Here is a 21,172-nt window from a genome sequence, read left to right as displayed (position 1 = left end):
TTGTCCCAGTACTCAATCACATTTTTGTTCAGTTTTTAATTTATTCAACAGAAAACTGCTAGGAGCTTATTCTTGGCCAGGCTCTTTGCTGGTTGGTATTTTTCCTCATTGTGGATTTTACGTTCACTTGTTCATGTTACTAGGGTGGTAACTTCCCGGGAAAGGTGATTGCTCCCGTGTACAGACAGAGTCCTGGTAGCGTGAGAGAATTTAATGCTGCTTCTACCATGCAAGGTTCCTTGGGTAGAAGAGGTTTTAAAACCACTGATGTAAACCACACTCTTGGTTTTTTGTTTAAGTAAATTAAAGCATCTGAGGTTAAACTGCTGTTTCACACCTAGATCATGCAGAACTCGGGGACGGATCCCAGATTTTCTTCTTAACTCTGTTCACCTTTCGCAGCTGGCTGTTACTACCATGCATTGTAAGTGAAATAGAAGAAGAACCCAAATAGGTAAAAGGAAAAACCACAGAGAGCAGTCTTTTGAAGACTTAGAATTGATTTTTAAGTTTCTTAGGCATTATTCTTTCTTGTTGGCTATTTACTTAGCAAGAGCTACCATTTTGCATTTCTATTCAGAATCTAGAGCAGGTTGGACATTTAAGAGTTTTGAATGCTGGTAATGTGGTAGTGGAACATCTTCAAATCTCTATGAAATTAAAATATTACAATAATCTCATTATAATATAAAATTATAAAAATTCTAATAATCTCAAAGTAATCCTTGAAACCCATCTGAAGGAAGAAGTGTGTGTCCTGTTCACATTATAACAACAGTGGTACTTGTGAACAGACTGCCTACTGGTATTTCTATACCTGATCTCCTAAAAATTGGAAACCATTTATCATTGTGTGATTGAGACCTTCTCCTCTAAGTCCTAAAGTAGCTCAAGCTTTATTAACGTGTCATAGATAAAAGAATGTAGTGTTCCTTCTGTTGGCTCCACTTACTGCCCTGCTGTCTGACCTGGCCTTACTTGTAATGACCTGCTTCGCTTCATGGTCTGGTTGTCATAGAAGGAGGAAGGATGCATCTGCCCTACACATTGTCAGTGTCAGCCTGGCAAGGACTTTACCATGTGCTTTATCTCCCCGTCTCACAGATGAGGAAATGAAATCCCAAGATCTCACCCCAAATTAGGGACAAGACCAAGATCTTACAAGCCAGCTCTGATGCTCTTTTCCTGTTCACTTGTCCATTTCCTTCTAGGAATGCTCACGAAATTATCAGATATACATTAGCTAGACTTTTTGGTATGGAAACCTTTGAAAGCAAAATGAACAGCATGCAGAATACGATATTTAATTTTCGATTTTATGTTCTTCCTGTGATGTCATCTCAGAAAGATGGCCTGTGGAAACAGAGCATTGACAAGAACAGGAATTAAACCTGTTTCCTGTGTGTTTGAACATGAGGAAAAAAATGTTGTTTAGGGGTTTGCTCACTAGCTTGAATCCTGGATTAAATATTTTGTCGTGGGCAATTCGCTCCTGTTGCCGCCTGTTTGTAGTTCTAATATTGAGGGGTTAGAGTTGAATTTTTCCTTCTTCCAAACCCTTGCTTAGACAGAGAAGGCACCGCGCGCTGGCTTTCAGACGCTCTGTCTGCTCTACACGTATCGTCATAAACATTCTAAACATCGGCTCCGTCATCCACGCACAGTCCTTCGGTTCCAACGTTTTCTCTCCCGTTTCTGTTTTCCAGATTCACGGCCGTTCCTCGGTACCAGTGCCAACCTGACCGAGAGGTACTGCATGTTTATTTTGTTACTCCTTTCCCCGAGACGAAATGAAGGAAACCCAAAATGTCTTAGGACATTTAACTAAGTCAACCAAGAAGTGAATTCAGCTCATGGGATTCTTACTTCCTTGAGTAATCAATTTGGAATAATGGCTACAAGCGGTTTGTAAAGAAGGCTTGGCCTTTTCAAATAATGTCCTCGAGAGTCTTTTACTTTGCTCTCTACACTGTCGCAAGGATACATGTTTGCGTGTTTATTCAGGAGAGGAAACACTTGTATTTGACTCTATGAACTTTAGTGCTCTGCTTATAGGAATTGTTGTCCCCAAGCCCGACAACACTTTGTTTCAGTGTGTGTGTGTGTGTGTTACTGCTGCCTTAGCCATTTTAAGCTTTTAAAGTCTTTTTCTTCTGCCTGCACGGATATGGTACACATTTCTGTCCAAGTAACTGAATTGGTTCTTTACTTGACAGCAGGCAGAAGATTTGTATGTTGACTCATTGTTTATTTTTACATTCCTCTTGTCATGCTTATGGGGCTCTAAAGCATTCTCATGTAAGCATAATGGGGGTTCTGGTTGTTGCCCTGCACTTTAAGCTGCTCTCCTTTTCACAGAGGCATAAGCTGTGACTCAGTGATCCAGAACTCTCAGTATGAATGCTTCTCTTTGCATTTCTGTGACAGTTTATTTATCCTTTGTCCTCTAGAACAGTGGTTCTCACACCATTTCCCCTTCATCATCACGACAGGCTGCTTTATTTTGTAAGCAGTTCTTTATACATAAACAGACCTTAGCTATTGAAGAGGATTGTTCCCCCCTCTTGAGTTGTGCCTCTCTCTGTCCTCTCTCAGAGGCCCTTGACGTAAACAACTTTTCTGCAGAAAAGTTCTTAAAATAATTTGTAGAACACCTAAGAAAAGTAGTATAAGTAGATTCCTTTTCTGTGTAATGGATTGTGTGTACAAGTGCCCAGCATTCTTTGAGGAAATGAACCATTGTGAATTTCCTAAGCTCCAAACTTAGTCCATCATAGGTGGACTTAGGTTCTTTGTAGCCTCCCTCCTAAAACTGTGCAAAGCTGTGTGCACCAGTATTGATTGCCGAGGAGCGTGGGCATTGTGCTGTGCTCTGTTCTCGGATCTTACTGTGTGGAGCCACTCAGCAGCCCCTGTCCATCCTTGCTCTGCCTCCCATTCTCATGTGTGTATGTAAGTTGACTGTGACTTGTAGCTAAAATGTATATGGTTACAGAGAAATGTATTTTTTAATCTGTGTTTAATTTTTTTTAATTAACTTCTGTAGTCTTTTTAAAAAAATCAATTGCCTTGTTTTTATTTAGCATAACGGAAGAGACCTATAGTTTCCTGCCACAGAGCCCCTCCAAGAAAGATTTTGAAGGGAAGAGTGGAACGAAAGTCAGTCGTACATTCAGCTACATCAAGAATAAAATGTCCAGCAGTAAGAAGAGCAGAGTAAGTACCGTTGGGAGCCTTCCCTGTGTGGCCGCCTTAGTTGCTCACCCGTGGGCTCCTGTCACAGTCTGCATACACCCAAAAAGTGATGAAATAATGGGGACATAAGGAGATAAACCCAGAAATAATCTCTGAAATAGCCTAATATTTGAAGAAAAATGGCGACAAAAGGTGATACCACTGATTGGGTTTTTACTGTGTGCTAAGAGCTTTTCATATGTTATTTTATAGAATCCTTTCCACAGCCGTGTAAGGCAGATATTATCTCCCTTTTCTGGGAGTCAGCTACCCTATCTGGTTGTGTGCCCCCCACGTTAGTGGAACAGAGGTCCACATCTGGACCTCTTTGGCTTCAGATTCCATACGCTCAAGCACATGTCTTAATTGGTAAACCAGCTTTAAAATGTACCTGAAGGGGGTGCGCCTGGGTGGCTCAGTTGGTTAAGCATCCGGGATCTCGAGGTTGTGAGATCGGGCTCTGCACTCAACGTGGAGTCTGCTTGTCCCTCTCCCTCTGCTCCTCCCCCCACTCATTTTTGCTCTCTCTCTCTCTCAAATAAATAAATGAATAAATAAAATCTTTAAAAATAAATAAAATAAAATGTACCTGAAGGATTTTATGCCAAGATCAGGGGATTTAAAATATTTATATTTGGATTTAGAGGTTAGAAAGATTGTCCCACAGAAAATTACAAGAACTTTTAAGATGAAAGTGGATTCCTAGATCTAGTCCCAATTGGATCTGCATGTTGCAGTGAATTCTTTTTAGTGAGTGAGGTTATGTTAAAGTACTTAAACATTTTTTGTCTGTTTTTTTTCATACTCATAGGAATATTTAAAATATAAAAATAAAAAGATAAAAACCACCTGTAATACCCCACGTAGAGATAGCTACTCTTCTAATTTTTTTCAATGTGTTTTTAAAAGCAAGGAAGACAAGGAGTTACTTTTCTTATACTGATTCACAATATAAACCAAAACCAATTCAGTGTCACATCAGTGGGGAAAAAACTTTATGCCTCCCACTTCCCCTGTACTCCATTCACCCACCCACCCACCCACCCACCCAGACTCCAGCAAAATAAAGAAATAACAAAAAAACAAAGTTTTTAAATGGAAATCAGCAAAGGAGCTCTTGCCAAGAAATCACTATATATATGCATGTGTATACATGTGCTTGGTATGTACATACGTAGAAGTAAGGGAATGAACAAACACTGAACTCAAGAATATTATTTTAAAAGTGCACCCCTTGCACTCCCCTCAAACTCCCCCCCCGCCAAAATACAGCAAACTTTTTAAGCCCTCAGTTAAGTGGGCTGGTAGAAGTAGAGCCAATGAATTTTACGAGGTTTTGTAAATAAGATCACTTTCTTTTAGCAAATGCTAGGTTCAATCCTCAGAGGAATTTTTCCACAAAACCTGCCACCAGAATTGTGTTTTCATTTTTCCTGCCCAGGTGCAGAAGGGGAGGAAGGTGGGCCAATCAGGACAAAACAGGAAAAAGATGCAAGGAGTCTAGCAAATTGTTTCTAGAATAATCATATATACAAGTATTAACTTCAGACATAGCCTTGTTTTATCATTTAAAAAATTCAGGTTAAATAGGGCAGAATGTTTATCAGTGTTCCACAGATTGGCGGCAAGGCTTGAAATAGAGCCTTATCTTTTTGACTTATCACTGCTGGCTCGGACACTGGTTGGCGTCAACAAAAGAAAATCTCCTTGCAAAGATCACTATAAATTAGCCAACTATTACCAAATGACGTCTGTAGATGGTCTCAGCATTCTGCCAGGTGCTCCTAAAGAACTAAAGATCATCATCTTTACTTTGAGAAATTTTATGATCTATTTGGACACTTTCAAATGTAGTTGTTGTTTTTGTTGTTCTGTTTTTAAAATGTGGGATCTTCAGTTGGGAGACCAGTAAGTAAGTGGCGAGTCCCCTTTCCATCCATCTCTGCAGTGACCACGTTAACTTTCAGGGCAGGGCAGTGAATACACCACAGATTGCATTAGTGAGGGAATACAACCAGACATAAACAAAACCATGTAAGATCAAATTTAGAAACTAGAACCTGACTTTTAAAAAAGTCTCATCCCATCCTCCTTATTTTACAAACTGAAGCCCAGAGAACTATGCTTCAGGTCACAGACTAGATAATATTAACTAAATAACCTCTTTGTGGGCTGACTTCTAGCAATTCGTATATTTCATTTCATGCTCACTCAGAATCTAGCCATTACTAAACAGTATCTTTTTAACTTTTTAAATAACTCAGAGGACTGGAGTTTGCTAGTAGGGAGTGAGAGAAAGGCGGGAGAAAAGAAGGAAATTGTTAGAGCGGAGTCTGTCATTCCTGGCAGAGACTATCAGTTGACCTTTCGTGTCCGAGCGTCTCCTTTGCCAAAACGACAACACTGTTTTGCAGTGAGACTGGTTCCTCTTTCACACGTGACTTCAACATTTGGTCTTTGGGGGCGCGTGTTGTCTCTGGCAGTGGAAACTCAAAAAATTACGAATCTGGGGGAGCCTGGGTGGCTCAGTCAGTTAAACGCCTGCCTTCAGCTCAGGTCACGATCTCAGGGTCCTGGGATCAAGCCCCGCATTGGGCTCCCTGCTCGGCGGGAAGTCTGCTTCTCCCTCTCCCACGCCCCCTGCTCATTCTCTCTCTCTCTCCCCTCTCTCTCTTTCTCTGTCTCTCTCAAATAAATAAACTTTAAAAAAAAAAATTACAAATCTGTAACCCTGGATGGCAGTCCTTCACATTATCAGGTGTTTAGAAAAGTGCCCCACTGGCCAAATGTGTCAAGAAGGTTAAGAGTCACCTTTCATGTAGAATAGCTGGCTTTTGTGAATGTACCAGAAGATAGTAAGAAATAGGGGCAATAGTGTCAAGTTACATTAAATACTAATCTGTTGTATGTGCTTAAGAGTTAATCTGTATGTCCCACTCTTAATATTCTAAGGAGCCAAAAAAAGTATTCATATTTTGCCTATAGCACAGATATATATATATCTCTCTCTAGATAGATAGATACAAGATTTGAGAACTTGAGTACTGATCCTTCATATGTGCTTTTAAAAATTAGCAGTGTCTGGCATGAGTAATTATATGTATTCATTGTTTTTTTCAAAGGGGGCGAGCCTAAACAGGAAGTATAACAGGAAGACTGGCAGGTTCTGCTTTTGTCTTTTTAGTATCTTCTGATAGTACCATTTCCTGCTAAGTATGTTTGCTTGCTGCAGAGTATTGAAACACTACTGTGCATGGTGGTCCCATTCACAAAGGGAGTGGAGTGAGCCCCTTTAGACCATCCTGTCACACTGATGTTCTTCTTGGAGCTTTCCCCCTCACAGACAACTAGGAGACGGTCAGAAATGTTCTACGGAAATTCTTAACTCTGGCTTGAAATGGGCGTTTGGGGGGCAAGGGCTGCATTCCTGCAGAGCTGCTGCTGGCAGGCTCTGCCTCCCTGGGCCTGTGCCCCCATAAAAGGACTAACCCCGTGAGCCTTACGGAGGTGCCCGCTGGAGTGTGTTTGCAAAGGCTGAAGTCTGTGTGAAATCCGGTTCTCTGTGTGGTTCCTTCTGCGATCAGAGATGTGCAGCGGGACGGGGGCTTCACGGCAGCTTGTTTTACAGCTGTCTGGAGTGCTCTCTGCTCTCCTCGTTGTAATTGCTTGTCCAAAACGATAGGTGGGGGAAAGCAAGAACCCGTGTTCCTTCTTAGTACCCTGGTGTAGTTATTTCCTGCAGCCATCCCGGAAATACCGGGAGCTCCAACTTCCCCATGTTGTTGAACATGGAAAAGTCACACTTGAGAAAACAACTGGTCATCACTTGACCACAGGCTTCACCAAACACTGTTCTTAGGAAACATACATTATGATTCGACATAATGAGGAGTCTTAAGTAGATGTGTTCCTTAAGTTCCAAGTGTCAAAAACTTGGCCTTGGTCCTTCCAGAGTGTCCGTCTTGCAACCGAAGCACCATCCACACGCACTGTATTTTGGGGAGTTGGTTTTGTTTCATTTCCCGCGTCCTTTGTAACTAGGGTAGTTGGCTTTGCCGGCAGCATGCAAATGGTTAAGCCTGTCTTAAGGAAACCAGCAGCCTCAGCCCTCCCTCCTTCCCTTTCTCAACCAGTCCCTGGCTTCCTCTTATGGTCTCTGATGGCAACTCGAAGCTGCTGAGCTCTGCCCTGCGGGCATGAGCCCCTCCTCCTGTGAGAGCACATTTCCTGGCATGGGGGTCGAATCATGTCGGTAAAATGGGGTCGGTTTCCTGAAGTACCCCTCATAACAGTGAAATTCATAGGACATGGGGAGGTAAGAGTCTGACTTCTTCAGAGCACTAAATTCTAGTAAACAGAGACAATGGGAGTTTATTGTTTTGCGTTTATCCTTGGAAGGACTAGTTGGGCTAATTGCAAAGGACGAGGGTATTATTTATTATTTAATTGGATTTGATGAGCATTGCGAGGCTTGAGAGAATGTTAGTTGCCATAGAAGATATTTTTTCAGCTCTTGGAGCACGCTTGAGCTTTCGTAAGCACAGAGGCAGATGCTTTTCGGTTTAACGTTTGTGCACAGAAAAGCCTGGTGCAAGATTTAGTTAAGAGAGGAAAATTACTTGAAAAAATTCCACTTGTTATTGATTGTTATTAGAAGATGACGTTCTGTAGCAGTTGCTGATTGTCACTCACGACAGTTTCCTGTTTGTAAAGTGAAATACTTTGTTTTTTTCCCTCTCTTCTTAGTTTTTACAGTTCTAAAGTGTAGCAGTTCAGTTCTTAGATTTTTATTGTGCGTGTTCTGTTAACCAAGGGCTGTACATGAATCAGACTTGGCCAGCACTCGCCGGTTCAGTGTAGCCGATGGGCTCTGAATTAGGATGTCGGGAGACCGGGGTTGTGATGTTGACTGCCAGTCACTTGCCGGGTGACCCTTTGTGAGTCAGTACACGTCTCCAGCTGCTGGTGACGGAGTGTCGTGAATGAGCGCACAGCTGTGGAGTCAGCCGATCTGGATCTTACTTCCAGCCTGGGCAGTTACTGGCGTGTGGCCTCAGATTCACTCTTAAACATCCCTGAGCCTCAGTCTCCTCAAACGTGCTGTGAAGATCATAACTAGTACTTCACTGGGTTGTTAGGAGAAAATACGCCTAAGTCGCCTGCTGTCGTGCTTGGCACTTAGCAGCTGTTGAGAGTTGGAGCTGGTATTTATCATCTTTATCTTCTCAGTTGTGCAACGGGAAGCGTGATGCCTACCCTTCCTGCTTCAGAATTATGGAGTCAGGTGCAGTCATGTACGTACAAGGCGTTGATTCCACGTGTAAGGCATTTAGTAGTTGTCATGATCACAAACTTTGGGGTGCCCATGTTGCAGGAATTTTTTTAGATGACAACAATGGTATGTGTGTATGTGGGGGACAGTTAATACTTCCGGCTAGAGGGAGTCCAAGAGGAACCCTGAGGAATGCTTCCTGCCATCCCATCGTCTTCCCTCTCCCCAGGGCTGATCTGAGAATGGCTGCCGTCCTTTCTGCTCCCTACCTGCAGCCGGCCCTCAGCTCGTTGCTTGCTTCTTCCATGGGCCAAGCTTGGGCTTGCTGAGGAGGGTTCATAGGCCACCCCAGAATCCCCTCCTCCTGATCCAGAAGCCTCTTCCCAGGGTTGGTCCTGGGACGTTGTATCCATCGGTGTGAATGCCGCTGAGCAAGCAGCCAACAGGACTGCTTCGCCTGCCTGGTCTTCCCGTAGCATTTCCAGTGTAGCTGGAATGCTCACAACTTAGAAGAACCGTTGTCCAGGACAGTGCTCCTAACTTGCATCCAAAACACTCACCGCCAGCCACTGATGACCCCATGCCGCCTGGGTGCCCAGGTAAGGGGAGGGCCTTCTGGTGTTCAATTAACTATTGGTGCTTTTCTTTGGCAGGAAAAGGAAAAAGAGAAAGAGAAAATCAAAGAGAAGGAGAAGGATTCGAAGGAGAAGGAGAAGGACAAGAAGATCGTCAACGGGCACACTTTCAGTTCCATCCCTGTTGTGGGTCCGATCAGCTGTAGCCAGTGCGTGAAGCCCTTCACCAGCAAGGACGCCTACACGTGTGCAGGTAAGCGACCGGCCTCTTCCTGTGAGGCACAGCCCTGTTGGCTCCGGAAAGCTCCTTCCAGGTTTCCCATCCATCCACCATGTCCCTTTCTGGTGTGTGTGGAGGTTGGCCCACTATGTCTGTCTTAAACATCCCGTGTGTCGTCGATTCCAGATGTAGAACATACAGCCGGTATGTTTTTACAGAGAGCCCCGATTTCTTATATTCTGTTCTGTTGTCCCCAAGCCCCTGCCCGTCCCAGAAGTCTGTGTCAGCATCGAAACAGCCTCCCTTCCTCAAACTCTAAAGCTACGCAGCAGTCCCTCGTCAGGTCCTATATGTGCTCGTTTTTTATTCTGGTACTTTGGCGCATGCTTCAGCCGTTTACCAACATCCGGTCATGGTGACTGCCAAGACAGGGTTCTTGCACGTGCAGAGATGTCCCATATTGACCTGTAGCTGACCTGCTTCAAACCACCTTCAAGCCAAGTCTGTGAACTGAGCCCGGGTCCTGGTTTTGATAAGATACTGGGCAGAGGATGGCTAGCTTTTTTTGTCCAGAACCACTAGCAGATATCTTAGACTGCGTGGGCTGGATGGTCCCTGCACAGCTACTGAATTCTGCCCTTGTGCAAAAGCAGCCTACGCGACTCGTAGACCAGTGAGCATGGCTAGTGAAACTGGAATTTCATGTGATTTTCATGTGTCATAAAATATTGGTCTTTTTTTTTTTTTTTTTCCCAACTGTTTAAAAATGTAAAAACCATTAGTAGTGTATGGGCCATACAAAAATAGGCTACGGGCTGGATCTGGCCCACAGACCCTGCTCTAAGGCACTGTGTCTCAGAAACACTTGTCGTTGGATATATAGAAAGCAGTGATATTTGCATGCACACCGAGGTAAATCAGTGAGGCTGTTCGTGGCCAGAGGGACCAGGCTGGAGATCCAGCCACCCCAGCCCAGCCCAGTCACCCAGGAAGGTGAGGTGATTAGCACCGTGTTATACCTATAACCACGTCAGACAAAACAGTGACTGATTCAGATGATCAGGACGTCATGACATTGTCTTGTTTTTAGTCATTGTGTGGAGTATCCCAAGTGATTTGTTACCAAAAATAATTAACTTACTGGAATTTGAAGTTTTTAAAAGCTTGTTTGAGCAGATTCAAAGCTATTGCAAAAATGATTTCCACCCACTTGCTTTCTTGAAGAGAAGAGTGGAGTGAAGCTCTCCTGCAGCCCCACTTGTCGCTTCGGCAGCTGTCGTGACTTTCTGAATGACTGGCTTTATCCTCACATTCTTTTAAGATGACTTTTGTGGGTATATTATATCCCAAATGTTGTCTGCAGCCCTGTTTGTTGTACTGTCCTATTTAAAACAAAACAAAACAAACCCCACCTCGTGGGAAGAGCTCTCATCAAGATCTTTATGCATATCACACACACTTATGTCCTCCTTCCTGCACGTAGCCTCACCAGGAAAGTAAGTGGTAAGTTCTATGTGACCTCTAGAAAACAAGAGGCCACCACTGTCTGCTACCTCCTGCATGTTTATTTGGGGGCCCAGGTTCTATGAGGCTCTTCCCTGGGACACCAACTAAATGTCCTCTGGTTAGTTTCTTAGCCACTTGACACAGCTCCTTAGTACTGGAATAATGTGGTTGCCCAGGGCAGTAGTCACCAAGCGCTTTTTAGTACGTTCACGTATCATTAGTACGTTCTTAACCTACTCACAAGGGGTATATATATTTAATGCAAGAATCACATGCTTGTCCTGTCCTACACTTAGAAAGAGCTCATTCTAGGGGCACCTGGGGGGCTCATTCAGTTAAGCGTCTGACTCTTGATTTCAGCTCAGGTCACAATCTCAGGGTTGTGAGATCGAGCCCTGCGTTGGGCTCTGTTCTGGGCATGGAGCCTGCTCAAGATTCCCTCCCCACCCCCCAGTAAAGAAGGAGGTGGGGAGAAAGGAAGGAGAAGAGAGGAGAGGAAGGAAAGAAAGAAAAAAGAAAGCTCATTATAGGAATAAGAGAAGTCAGATTTGCCATTTTCTTGTTTGCTGGTTATTAGTCTTAATAATATTGTCTTAGGTCAGTGGTTTCTTTGTAGGAATTTGTGTAAGCTACTTTTTCATTTTATTTTAGTTGAAACTAAATATAATCTATAAGCTCACTTCATTGAGCACTTATAAATTTCCATTCATCACAGCATGCTGAAAGTAAGTGAATGAGGACAGGCACCACTGTCCTCTCCCCTTTCAAGTGCTCTTACTTCTAGAAACCTCTAGCATGTATAAAGTGAAGCTGCCCAACATAAAGGGCCGAGTGAGGCACCGATATATCGTCTACAGTTTAACTCTGTTTCTCTTTAAAGTCAATATAAATGAAAGTTGTAAAATCTTCCTCCCATATCCCAAAGAATCATTTTGTGTATCCTTCCTGCAAAGTGCCTGATCTCCATTTGAGGAGCACTGGGCTCAGAGAAAAACAGAAAGACCTCATATTTCTTGATTGGACAGTATGAAATTGATATTCAAAGAATTTCAGTGAAGCAGACTGAATACCTACTTTCTGCTATAAAACAAAAATATTCAATGCAATATATTAAAAAAACAAAATGAACACATAACTGAGCCTACAGAAAGGAAAATCCCTGAAGGAACTCAGAATCAGAGCACTAAAGAGCCTCCCCCTTAGTAGGGAACAGGATATGTGGCTCCAAGGCACATAGTGGGAGCTGGACCTGAGACCCCCGGATAAAACCGAGAGCTTTAGAGACCGCAACATCCATACTGAAGGACCTAGAAAAACTCCACCCACTGGCCTTTCAGAAGCAGCAAGGAAATGTGCCTTCTCCCAGGAGTCTGAGTGAGAATTCTGCATCATATATGAACCTGGGGTCCAAATTCACACCATCCATACCCCAAACTAAGAAATTTTCACAAGCAGTTGAATGAAATCCCAATCTGAGAATGATAAAACACTAAGGAACCTCGGCTGAAACAAATACAGACCTGCATCACAGGGTCACACTGACAAAACAGGCTCGCTGGGGGTTCCCACGGGAGGAAAGAAGGTCCTATAAAGCTGAAACTGAGCTTACAATTAAAACTACATGGGTGCCTGGGTGACTCAGTCATTTGAGCATCTGACTCTTGATTTCAGCTCAGGTCATGATCTCAGGGTCGTGGGATTGAGCCCCATGTCAGGCTCTGTGCTGGGTGCAGAGCCTGCTTGGGATTCTCTCTCTCTCTCCCTCCCCCTTTACCCCTCCCCGCACTCGCATGCACACACTCTCTCTCAAATAAATTAAAAAAAAAAAAAAAAAAATACACAGATACCACATAGGGAAGTCAACCACCATGAGGAAGTTAGCAAATACATAGACAGGGGAAGATGTTGAGGATTATTAAGAGGTTAAAATACATAGAATTTCTAATGAAAGAACAGAACAGCTAAGGGGGTGGATTTGAAAAATAACTGAATAAAATTTCAGGAATAAAAATAGCCCTGGAAGGATCTTCATGGAGATTTTTCAGACACGTCAGTGTTCTGCACCATCACTGGACCGTTGTGATTTCTGTTTGTTTACGAAGGAGGAAAATGACTTCCACTCTGTCACCGGCTTTAGGAAAGGGAGAGCTGGGTGAATGTTCTAGGAACTCTTATGACTGCAGACTGACTTTATTTTTTACATTTAACTGTCAGTAATTATGCACTTGAGTTCCTTATCTTAAATGAAGTTCTTCAACAAAGACCAATTACCTCTGCAAAGCACTGTGTTTGGTATTGTGATTCATTCAGAAGCCATTGGTCAAGAAATATTTATTGAGGGGCGCCTGGGTGGCTCAGTCGTTAAGCGACTGCCTTCGGCTCGGGTCATGATCCCAGGGTCCTGGGATCGAGCCCTGCGTCGGGCTCCCTGCTCGGCAGGAAGCCTGCTTCTCCCTCTCCTACTCCCCCTGCTTGTGTTCCCTCTCGCCGTCTCTGTCAAATAAATAAATAAAATCTTTAAAAAAAAAAAAATATTTACTGAGCAGCAGTATGTACCAGGCACCTTTTTTTTCCAATTGAATATATTTGACATATAACATTGTGTAAATGTGAGGTGTGCAAACACAGTAATTTGATGTATTCAAATATTGTGATATATTTGCCATGGTAGCCTTATTTAGCACCTCCGTCACATTACATAATTGTCCTTTCTTTTCAGTGGTTGGAATAACGAGAGGCACGTTTCTCGAGTTGCTTACACAGCGGCTTTTGAGAAGAGTTCTCAAAGTATAAACCTTGGTACCTACTCAGTGCAGCATTATTCGTAATGTGGAAGAATTTAAAGGAACTAAATAACCATCAGTAAAATATTGTATATTCATTAGATGGAATTTGGAGCTGATACTAAAAAGAGCAGACCGAGGGTCAGCCAACTCTTTCTGTGGAGGAGCTGGCAGAAGGCGTGCCGGGCTCTGCAGGGCTTTGTTGTGGCTGCTTGACTCAGCTCCTGGAGCATGGCAGCAGCCCAGGACGAGACCTGTGAAACTATTCACAAAATGGATATGGGCTGAATTCAGCCCACAGACCACAGCTCACCAGCCTCCGGGATAGCTCTGCCGACACAGATCTCCCAAGACACTTTGATAGGTTGAAAAGGCAGCAAGTAGAACTGTATGGATGATCTGAGTTTACAGAAACCAAGTGAGCAGTCACTGTTTATATAAATATGCAAGGATATTTAAAAGGACATGCCCACACTGTTAACGATTTAAAGGAAGAGATGAGGAGAGATCAGGGAGATTTAAGTTTTTATTTTATTCTCCTGTCTTGCTTGAGTCTTTTAAGATTGTACTTATATATATATATATATTTTTTTTTTTTTTTTTAAGATTTTATTTATTTATTTGACAGAGAGAGACACAGCGAGAGAGGGAACACAGAGGAGTGGGAGAGGGAGAAGCAGGCTTCCTGCCGAGCAGGGAACCCGATGCGGGGCTCGATCCCAGGACCCTGGGATCATGACCTGAGCCGAAGGCAGATACTTAACGACTGAGCCACCCAGGTGCCCCAAGATTGTACTTATATATTGTTGGTATGAGCAAAAACAAAATGTAAACCTTGGATCACTGATAACTTTAAAGGTTTTTCTGGAGCTTTGCACAGTGGCAGTATCGTAGCCAATGAGGTTTATCCGAGGCACGATTATTGCTAAAGGTTTTTCTGGTTGTCAGCTGGTCTCTGATGAAAGAGCAAAATATGTTGATATTTGATTCAAGAACTTCATGGACAAAGAGCAAAATGATACCAGAAAACAATCATCTTGACAAAAGACTCGAGAGTTGCACCAGACAGCACCAGCTTTAGTAAGAAGCAATGTAGTTGCTTCTACAAACTCGGTGCTGAAATGTGATGTGAAATAGTATCAGAAGAGTTAGGGACAAAAGAGATGGAAAATCTTTTTTGAAGACCCAGAGAATCTTCTCCTTTGTGCTGTAGGGAACAGTGAGAACCGTTGGTTTCTGGTTATAGTAGATGGATGACTCCTGTCATGACTGGCTCCAGACAACTTTTCAATTTAAATTCAGATTGGAAAAGGTTGTCTAGTTTATGTTCAGTAAATGTCTTCTCTTCCACTGCCATTGATTTTTATATATACATTGTTTCTAGGTGAAAACAGTTGAATTTTACCCTCCTTGGCTATATTAATTCTTAGCCTACATTAGACTATAATGACTCAGAATTAAACCTGCATGGGATTGATTTGTCAGATAGCAAAAAATATCTGCTGTAATGTAGGAGAATGCACTTCTTTTAACCACAGGCATCTTGAGCCCTTTTTTGTTTTCTCGATACCTCTTCCTGTTAAACATGAATGGAACTTCTCTTTTGCTGGGCTCCCTCCATGAGGAAGCATAGCCGGTCTTCCTAGACTGTGGAACTGCTCACGCTGTTGGAATAGTGTGCACTAGGATTTCCCCTGGAGAGGGGGATCTGGGGATACCTCTTGGAAACTTCTGTGGCCCAAGGGTACCAGAGGAACCCATGAAGAATCACTTGTGTGGGTTCTGGTACTGACGAAAAACTAAATGTAGGAGGTTTGAGACTCGTGGACTTAGGTTATCAGCCACAAGTCTGTGTAGTAATTAAATAGTTTGATAGAGCAGTGGTTTTCAGAATGTTTTTCGTGGAACTGTTTTGGAAGATCTATGGATTTTTGAATATATACATGTATATATTTTTGAACTAATTGTAAAGCCACATTAAAAATCCACATGCTCAAAAATATAACCAGATTTTAACATCAGCATATTAACTTCAGCTATCAGCCTACCTACTTGTTTGCATTTTGCCTCCTATCTCTAATTAATTGAAGAATATAATGTGATCGCAAAGAAAGCCAATTTTTTTTTTTTTAAAGATTTTGTTTGTTTATTTGACAGAGAGACAGCGAGAGAGACAGCGAGAGAGGGAACACGAGCAGGGGGAGTGGGAGAGGGAGAAGCAGGCCTCCCGCGGAGCAGGGAGCCCGATGCGGGGCTCGATCCCAGGACCCTGGGATCATGACCTGAGCCGAAGGCAGACGCTTAACGACTGAGCCACCCAGGCGCCCGAAAGCCAATTTTTAACCTGCTAATATTTGGAATCTACTTATCTGTGTGACTTATCCTCTATATTGTGTACGCAAAACAAAATACAGGAGTAAATTAGATGCCGAGGTAGTTAACATAAATTGCAACTGTCCTAGGCATCTCTGATTTCTGATTCTTAGATCCATTAAAGCAACTTTATTGTCTTCATTTACTGACTTTAAAAGTAAATGTTAAAATTGTAACTCAAAAATCCATCCTAAATATTTTACATATTTGATGTCCCGTTTAACAGTATTTCACTCAAGACTTTTTAAAGGAGGAAACCAATAAAATACCAGATTGGTTACTCGATTTATGTAACAGTGTTTATAATGGGATGGAACTTTTCTGGATGGAACTGTGTGGCTTAACCGTTTCTTCTGGAAGCAGAGTATTTCACGGAGTCTAGCATGTCATCACTGGCGTGTTTTCTGTTTGGAGGTCTGTCAGAAGGGAAGTATCAGAACTTCCTCAGCTAGGGGTTCTTTGTATATGGCAATAGCTTGATCCAGCAAAAATGTCACAGATTATGTTAGTTCTCCCTGCTCTGCAAAAACAAGAGAAAAGGATAATATTTTTGAAGTTTAAACTGAAAGAATCAGAGAGCAAAAAGGAACAGTTTGATAGGGCCTGATTGTTACCCTCATCTGCACCTAAGGTTCAAAAATCCCTGTTTAATTTGCATACCACCCCACCTCAGAAACTTCAGGCCTCGCTCCCTGCCTCCCCTGCAGCTTTGCACTCAGCCCTGGGGGAGTGTTGAAATAGGCTCAGCATTTGGTGGTGGCATTAAGATGTGTGTATGACAGTGTGCAGCCTGCCACTAATTAAAAAAAAAAAGAAATCAAGGCTTGAAAGCGAAGGAACAATGTGTAGTCATTTTCCCAAAGGAGCAGAAGCAATCGGCTGATTCTCTTCAGCTTCCTGAAGAACAGAGCCTGCAGTGAATGTTTATGTGTGTGAAGCACCATCTGTTATCTTAGCAGGAAGTGGAAAATATGAGTAATTTGGAGATTCAGAATCTTTTTTTCCCTTTTCTCCATCCCCTCCCATGTTCAGGATCTTCCCAGGAGTCTCAGGAAATGTAACATCCCTCCAGTTAGTCAGTTACCCTCCTGGTAGCTTTCCTTTTCAGTTTTCATAACCTAACCCTCCACGGCTGACTCCTGGAGCCTCACACCCAAGCGCCTGCTCAGTCAGGTTTGAGTCGTGGTTTGGGAAGATCAGCCACTGATGGATGGTGGTGGCTGATACTGATGGGCACCAGTCTTCCAAACGTCATTAGTCCCTTTAATGTATCCCTATGCATGCATATACTAAACCATTCAACAGGATAGAGCATTTCAAAACCCATCAACATCTCCTGACTCCACTGGAATACACCTGGACCAGTCTGAAGTAAGTCATAATTCTGGATGAAAGCTTGAATCCCTTTATGTGGACTTGCATGGAAATGGTCCTGGTTACAGTCACTGGGAACAGCAAGGAGCAAAGCCTCCATATGGTTTCTTTGCAGCCTGCTGGGGGGCGTGGGGGGTGGGGAGCAAACCTCGAAAGCCAAGACTAAAGCCCCCTGCCAGGACTGCTTCGAAGTACCTTAATTTAGGAGAAACCTGGCAGGTCTTTTTTTCAGCCATAATTCGATTCGTTTTAGGATTAGGTCACTTCAGTGGGGAAAGGAAAGAGTGTCTCTCCAATTCTTACTTCTTCAGCTATGTAAAGCTTCCCTTGAAAAATCAGCTGTTCTTTCCAGCTGCCACAAATAATTTGGTCTTTGGAATGCATGGTGGAGTCCTTCAGAGCAAGGAATTCCTTATGTTTGGGTTTCAGGTCTTGTCAGGGGTTCTGTTTTATTTGCTTTAAACAGATGTAAAATGATCTTGAGATTACTGTTGATTTATTTTCTGTTGTGTTAGCTTCTGAGTACTTTTGTGGTCGGTTGTTTCTCTTGATTAAAAGAATAAACAAGCAGATCAGCTGCAATCTAAAGAGGAATCAGGAGAGTGTTCAGAACGTGTGTGATGGTCAGATTTTGCTTTGGATTTTATCTGGGAAGGCAGCTCTCCAGATGCTGGTTTCTGATGTGTAGAGTTCATTGCTTAAATGAGATAGTAAAATACACATAATCAATTAAAGAAAAGACATTGGTCGTTTAGGGAAAAGGGAGGTAAAAGAAGAGCCTCATCCGTGAAGTTGGTTCCCAAGCAGGGCACTTTTGTTCTGTTGCATTTTGTTTACCGGCATTCTTAGGAGCACTTACTAGTGCTTGTTACATGAGCACTTCAGCTAAGATGTTGGTGCTCTTTTCTGTGGCTTTCCTCCTGTTCTGTGCATCAGCTCTGTGGTTATTACACCACACCAGCTACAAAGAACATTTTACATGCCTTGTAGCTAATAAGCTCTATCAGTCCAAGACCACGATGTTTCACACTCCCCAGAGATTTTAAACAAAATAAGTTGCAGAAAGAATTTTGGAGCATGTATTTCTACATTGCTCATACTAACTGGTTTGTTGTTGTTTCCATTGTCACTTGTTTTAGTTTTAGTTTTAGTTTCTGGGTTGAAATGATAGGAAGCAGTTGTACTTTTCTGTCCTTAAAGGTAACCCTTCAGCCTGTTGCTTGAGAAGGATCAGAGCATTTTCCCTGAATCAGTTTTGCTGCCTCGATGTGGCTCGGCTAGGCAGGACTCCGGGCATGTCCCTAAGGGTGATCAGTGACTCAGGATGGGAAGTTCCCTCCCTTCAGAACTCCGCTCGAGAAGGTGAATCCTCCCTTTTGTAGCAGTCCTGTGATTCCAGTTCTGTTCGGCAGGGCTGTTCTTCTTACCCTTCTATAAAGCAGACTTTCGGAGTTTCTTACCAGTTGTTGTTTGTTTTTCTGCTGAAAGAGAAACAACGTGTAGTATATAACAGCTCACCACAGATCTGTGGCGGTTGGTGGCAGAGGTTTAAAAAAAAAAAAAAAGGTAGCAACAGATAGATGATATTTCCCAGTTACGTGGGTTTTCCTTCATATTCTTTTGTCTGATGCCTCCTTGTAGTGAAAAAAAGAAGTTGTTGAAGGCTGGGCTGTTTGTGTTTAAATTCAGAGGAATCTAATTAGGAGCCGGCTCTGTTCTCATAAACCACTGTGCTGAGACCTTTTTGAATAGCTTTGAAAAATGAAAGCATGTTGCTTACTGCTATTAGGAAATCTTTTTCTTTTAAATAAATAAAAGGCCAAATAATTCTTTGATCTCCCTAACAACATGGTATGGTTTGCGGCAGTGAGCTTGACGTGTATTAGATTTGTCTTCGGTTCTTCTGTTCTTGGTAATTGTCTGTGTTCCAGAACCGAGAATAAGATTTTAACCTCGTGACTCTGGCTGATGTCAGTGGGGCCAGAGTTTCTAAACCACTCCCACACACCACTAAAACTGTGGCTGCAAACAGTCTGGGACAACTTGGTAATAGGCTGAGTGTTTTTCAAGTAGGTACTTGAGTATGTTAGGCAGACATCCACACAAATTACTTATCACTGAGACTCGTGACCCTGTTACAGAGCATATTAAAATTTCAGCTGGGGTAGAGGTTTGGGGACCTGTCTCAGCTAACGAAGAAAGTGAATTTGTATGAAAAGTTGTTTTTTAGAAGTACATTTTATCATTATATCTGCATGGGTTGATTCATCAGTTGGAGATGTCTTTTAAGTCTCAAATACTGGCCTGAGAACTTGCATATTACTGAAGTCTTTCAAAGTGATGGCACCACCTCCTCAAAAATCACCTTTGCTTAATTCTGTGGTGTTAGAACTGACTGGGGAGAAAGGCACAGCCCGAATGTACTTCGGAGACAGGACATGCGTGTCCCAGTGTACTGACTGGTCTCTTCTAGATCAAAGTTAGTGGCAGGTTCTCAGGCAAATCCCACTTCCTCTGTTGCCCATAGATGCCAAAAACATTATTGATTTTCATGAAAGAGAAGAAAATGCACTTTTGTAACTGGAATAGAAGACAAGAGAGGCTGATTGAAAAATTGTTTTTAATTTATCACAACTATGATTGACTTTTTTAAAGGATAAGGGAATGTTTATAAGGAAATCCAAGGAACTTTGGAGGATATTAGGATATGATACACTGGGGTTTTGGTTTTTAAATACTAGTGGGAGGTAGTACATGGATAATGTAACAACACCTATGTACTCACCACTCAACATGAAAAAGTAGTAAAATTTGTTATATGGCTTCAGATTATTTTTCAGTTTTGAAGAAATAAACATTACAGTTGAATCCCCGTCTTTCCCTGCCTAATTCTCTTCCCCCCTCCCCAAGGACAAGCACTGTCATTTACCGGGGTGCCTGCCATGCAGCTGCCTGGGAGCACGGAGCCCCTCTGTGTATGTAGTCTGTATTTTGTAATTTTATCTCCCACGTAAATGTTTAATTTTTTTGTTTTGAGTTTACATAAATGGTACCTTACCTCATTCTGTAATTTTCTTTATTCTCCTCAACATTAAATCTGGGGGATCCAGAGTATTGCAAATGATCAATCTAGACCATGGACTTCTAACTATTAAATGGTGTTCCATTTTATGAATATATCAAATCTGTCCCACTACTAAGTCGTTTGGGTCATTTCCAATTTCTCTCTGTTATAAGCAGGGCTGCAGGGAACATCCCTGTACACCAAGGGAATTGCTAAGTCATAAAGCGGGCACCTTGTCAGCTTAACTATATGTTGCCAAATTACTGTCCAACATGAAGGTACCAGCTTCTAGATCCCTCAGCAGATGCTGAGAGTTCCCGCATCTCCGTTTCTTCACCAGTACCTAGAATTGGCAGACTTTTATTTTATCCAGCCTGGTTGGACACGAAATGGTATTTCTCTGTTGTTTTAGTTTGCATTTCTCTGATTTCTAGAGAGATCAGGCACCGTTTTGTGTTGTGAATGACCTGTTCATGGTCTGTACAACTTTTCTGTTGCATTGTCTTTTTCTTATTGTTTTACAGTGAGTCTTAAACACTTAAGACTCTGCAATTGTGTGTGGCAGTACATTTAATATCATTTCAAAATGTGTCCGTGATATGGATTCATTAGTTTTCCTCACATGCCTTTATCTTCCACATTTTAAAGTGTATTTTATTAAGTAGAAGGGAGCCAGCGAGAGGTTCTCTTAAGCAAGACTCTGAGAGGGGAGAAGGAGGAATGGGATTAAACAAGAGGTATTTGAAACACTTTAGCTGAGCAGGGATTTGT

The 21,172-nt window shown here is 42.5% G+C and overlaps 1 protein-coding gene and 1 pseudogene across 14 annotated transcripts in view; both read left to right on the top strand.

Annotated features, from left to right (window-relative positions):
• The window catches only part of AKAP13 (A-kinase anchoring protein 13), a 322,213-nt gene that overhangs the window by 262,269 nt on the left and 38,772 nt on the right, over positions 1-21,172 (top strand). For all 14 annotated transcript variants that reach the window (XM_078078910.1, XM_078078912.1, XM_078078916.1 and 11 more), the window contains 3 exons: positions 1,707-1,749; positions 3,084-3,216; positions 9,160-9,334. In XM_078078910.1, coding sequence (XP_077935036.1) covers positions 1,707-1,749; positions 3,084-3,216; positions 9,160-9,334 — 351 coding nt within the window. The remainder of the gene's footprint in view (positions 1-1,706; positions 1,750-3,083; positions 3,217-9,159; positions 9,335-21,172) is intronic.
• On the top strand, positions 14,459-14,520 carry LOC118552116 (U4 spliceosomal RNA; annotated as a pseudogene).

This window comes from Halichoerus grypus, chromosome 8 (assembly GCF_964656455.1).
Source record: "Halichoerus grypus chromosome 8, mHalGry1.hap1.1, whole genome shotgun sequence".
Classification (NCBI taxonomy): domain Eukaryota; kingdom Metazoa; phylum Chordata; class Mammalia; order Carnivora; family Phocidae; genus Halichoerus; species Halichoerus grypus.
The sequence above is the reverse complement of the archived record's forward strand: the minus strand, read 5'-3'. Positions and strand labels throughout refer to the sequence as shown.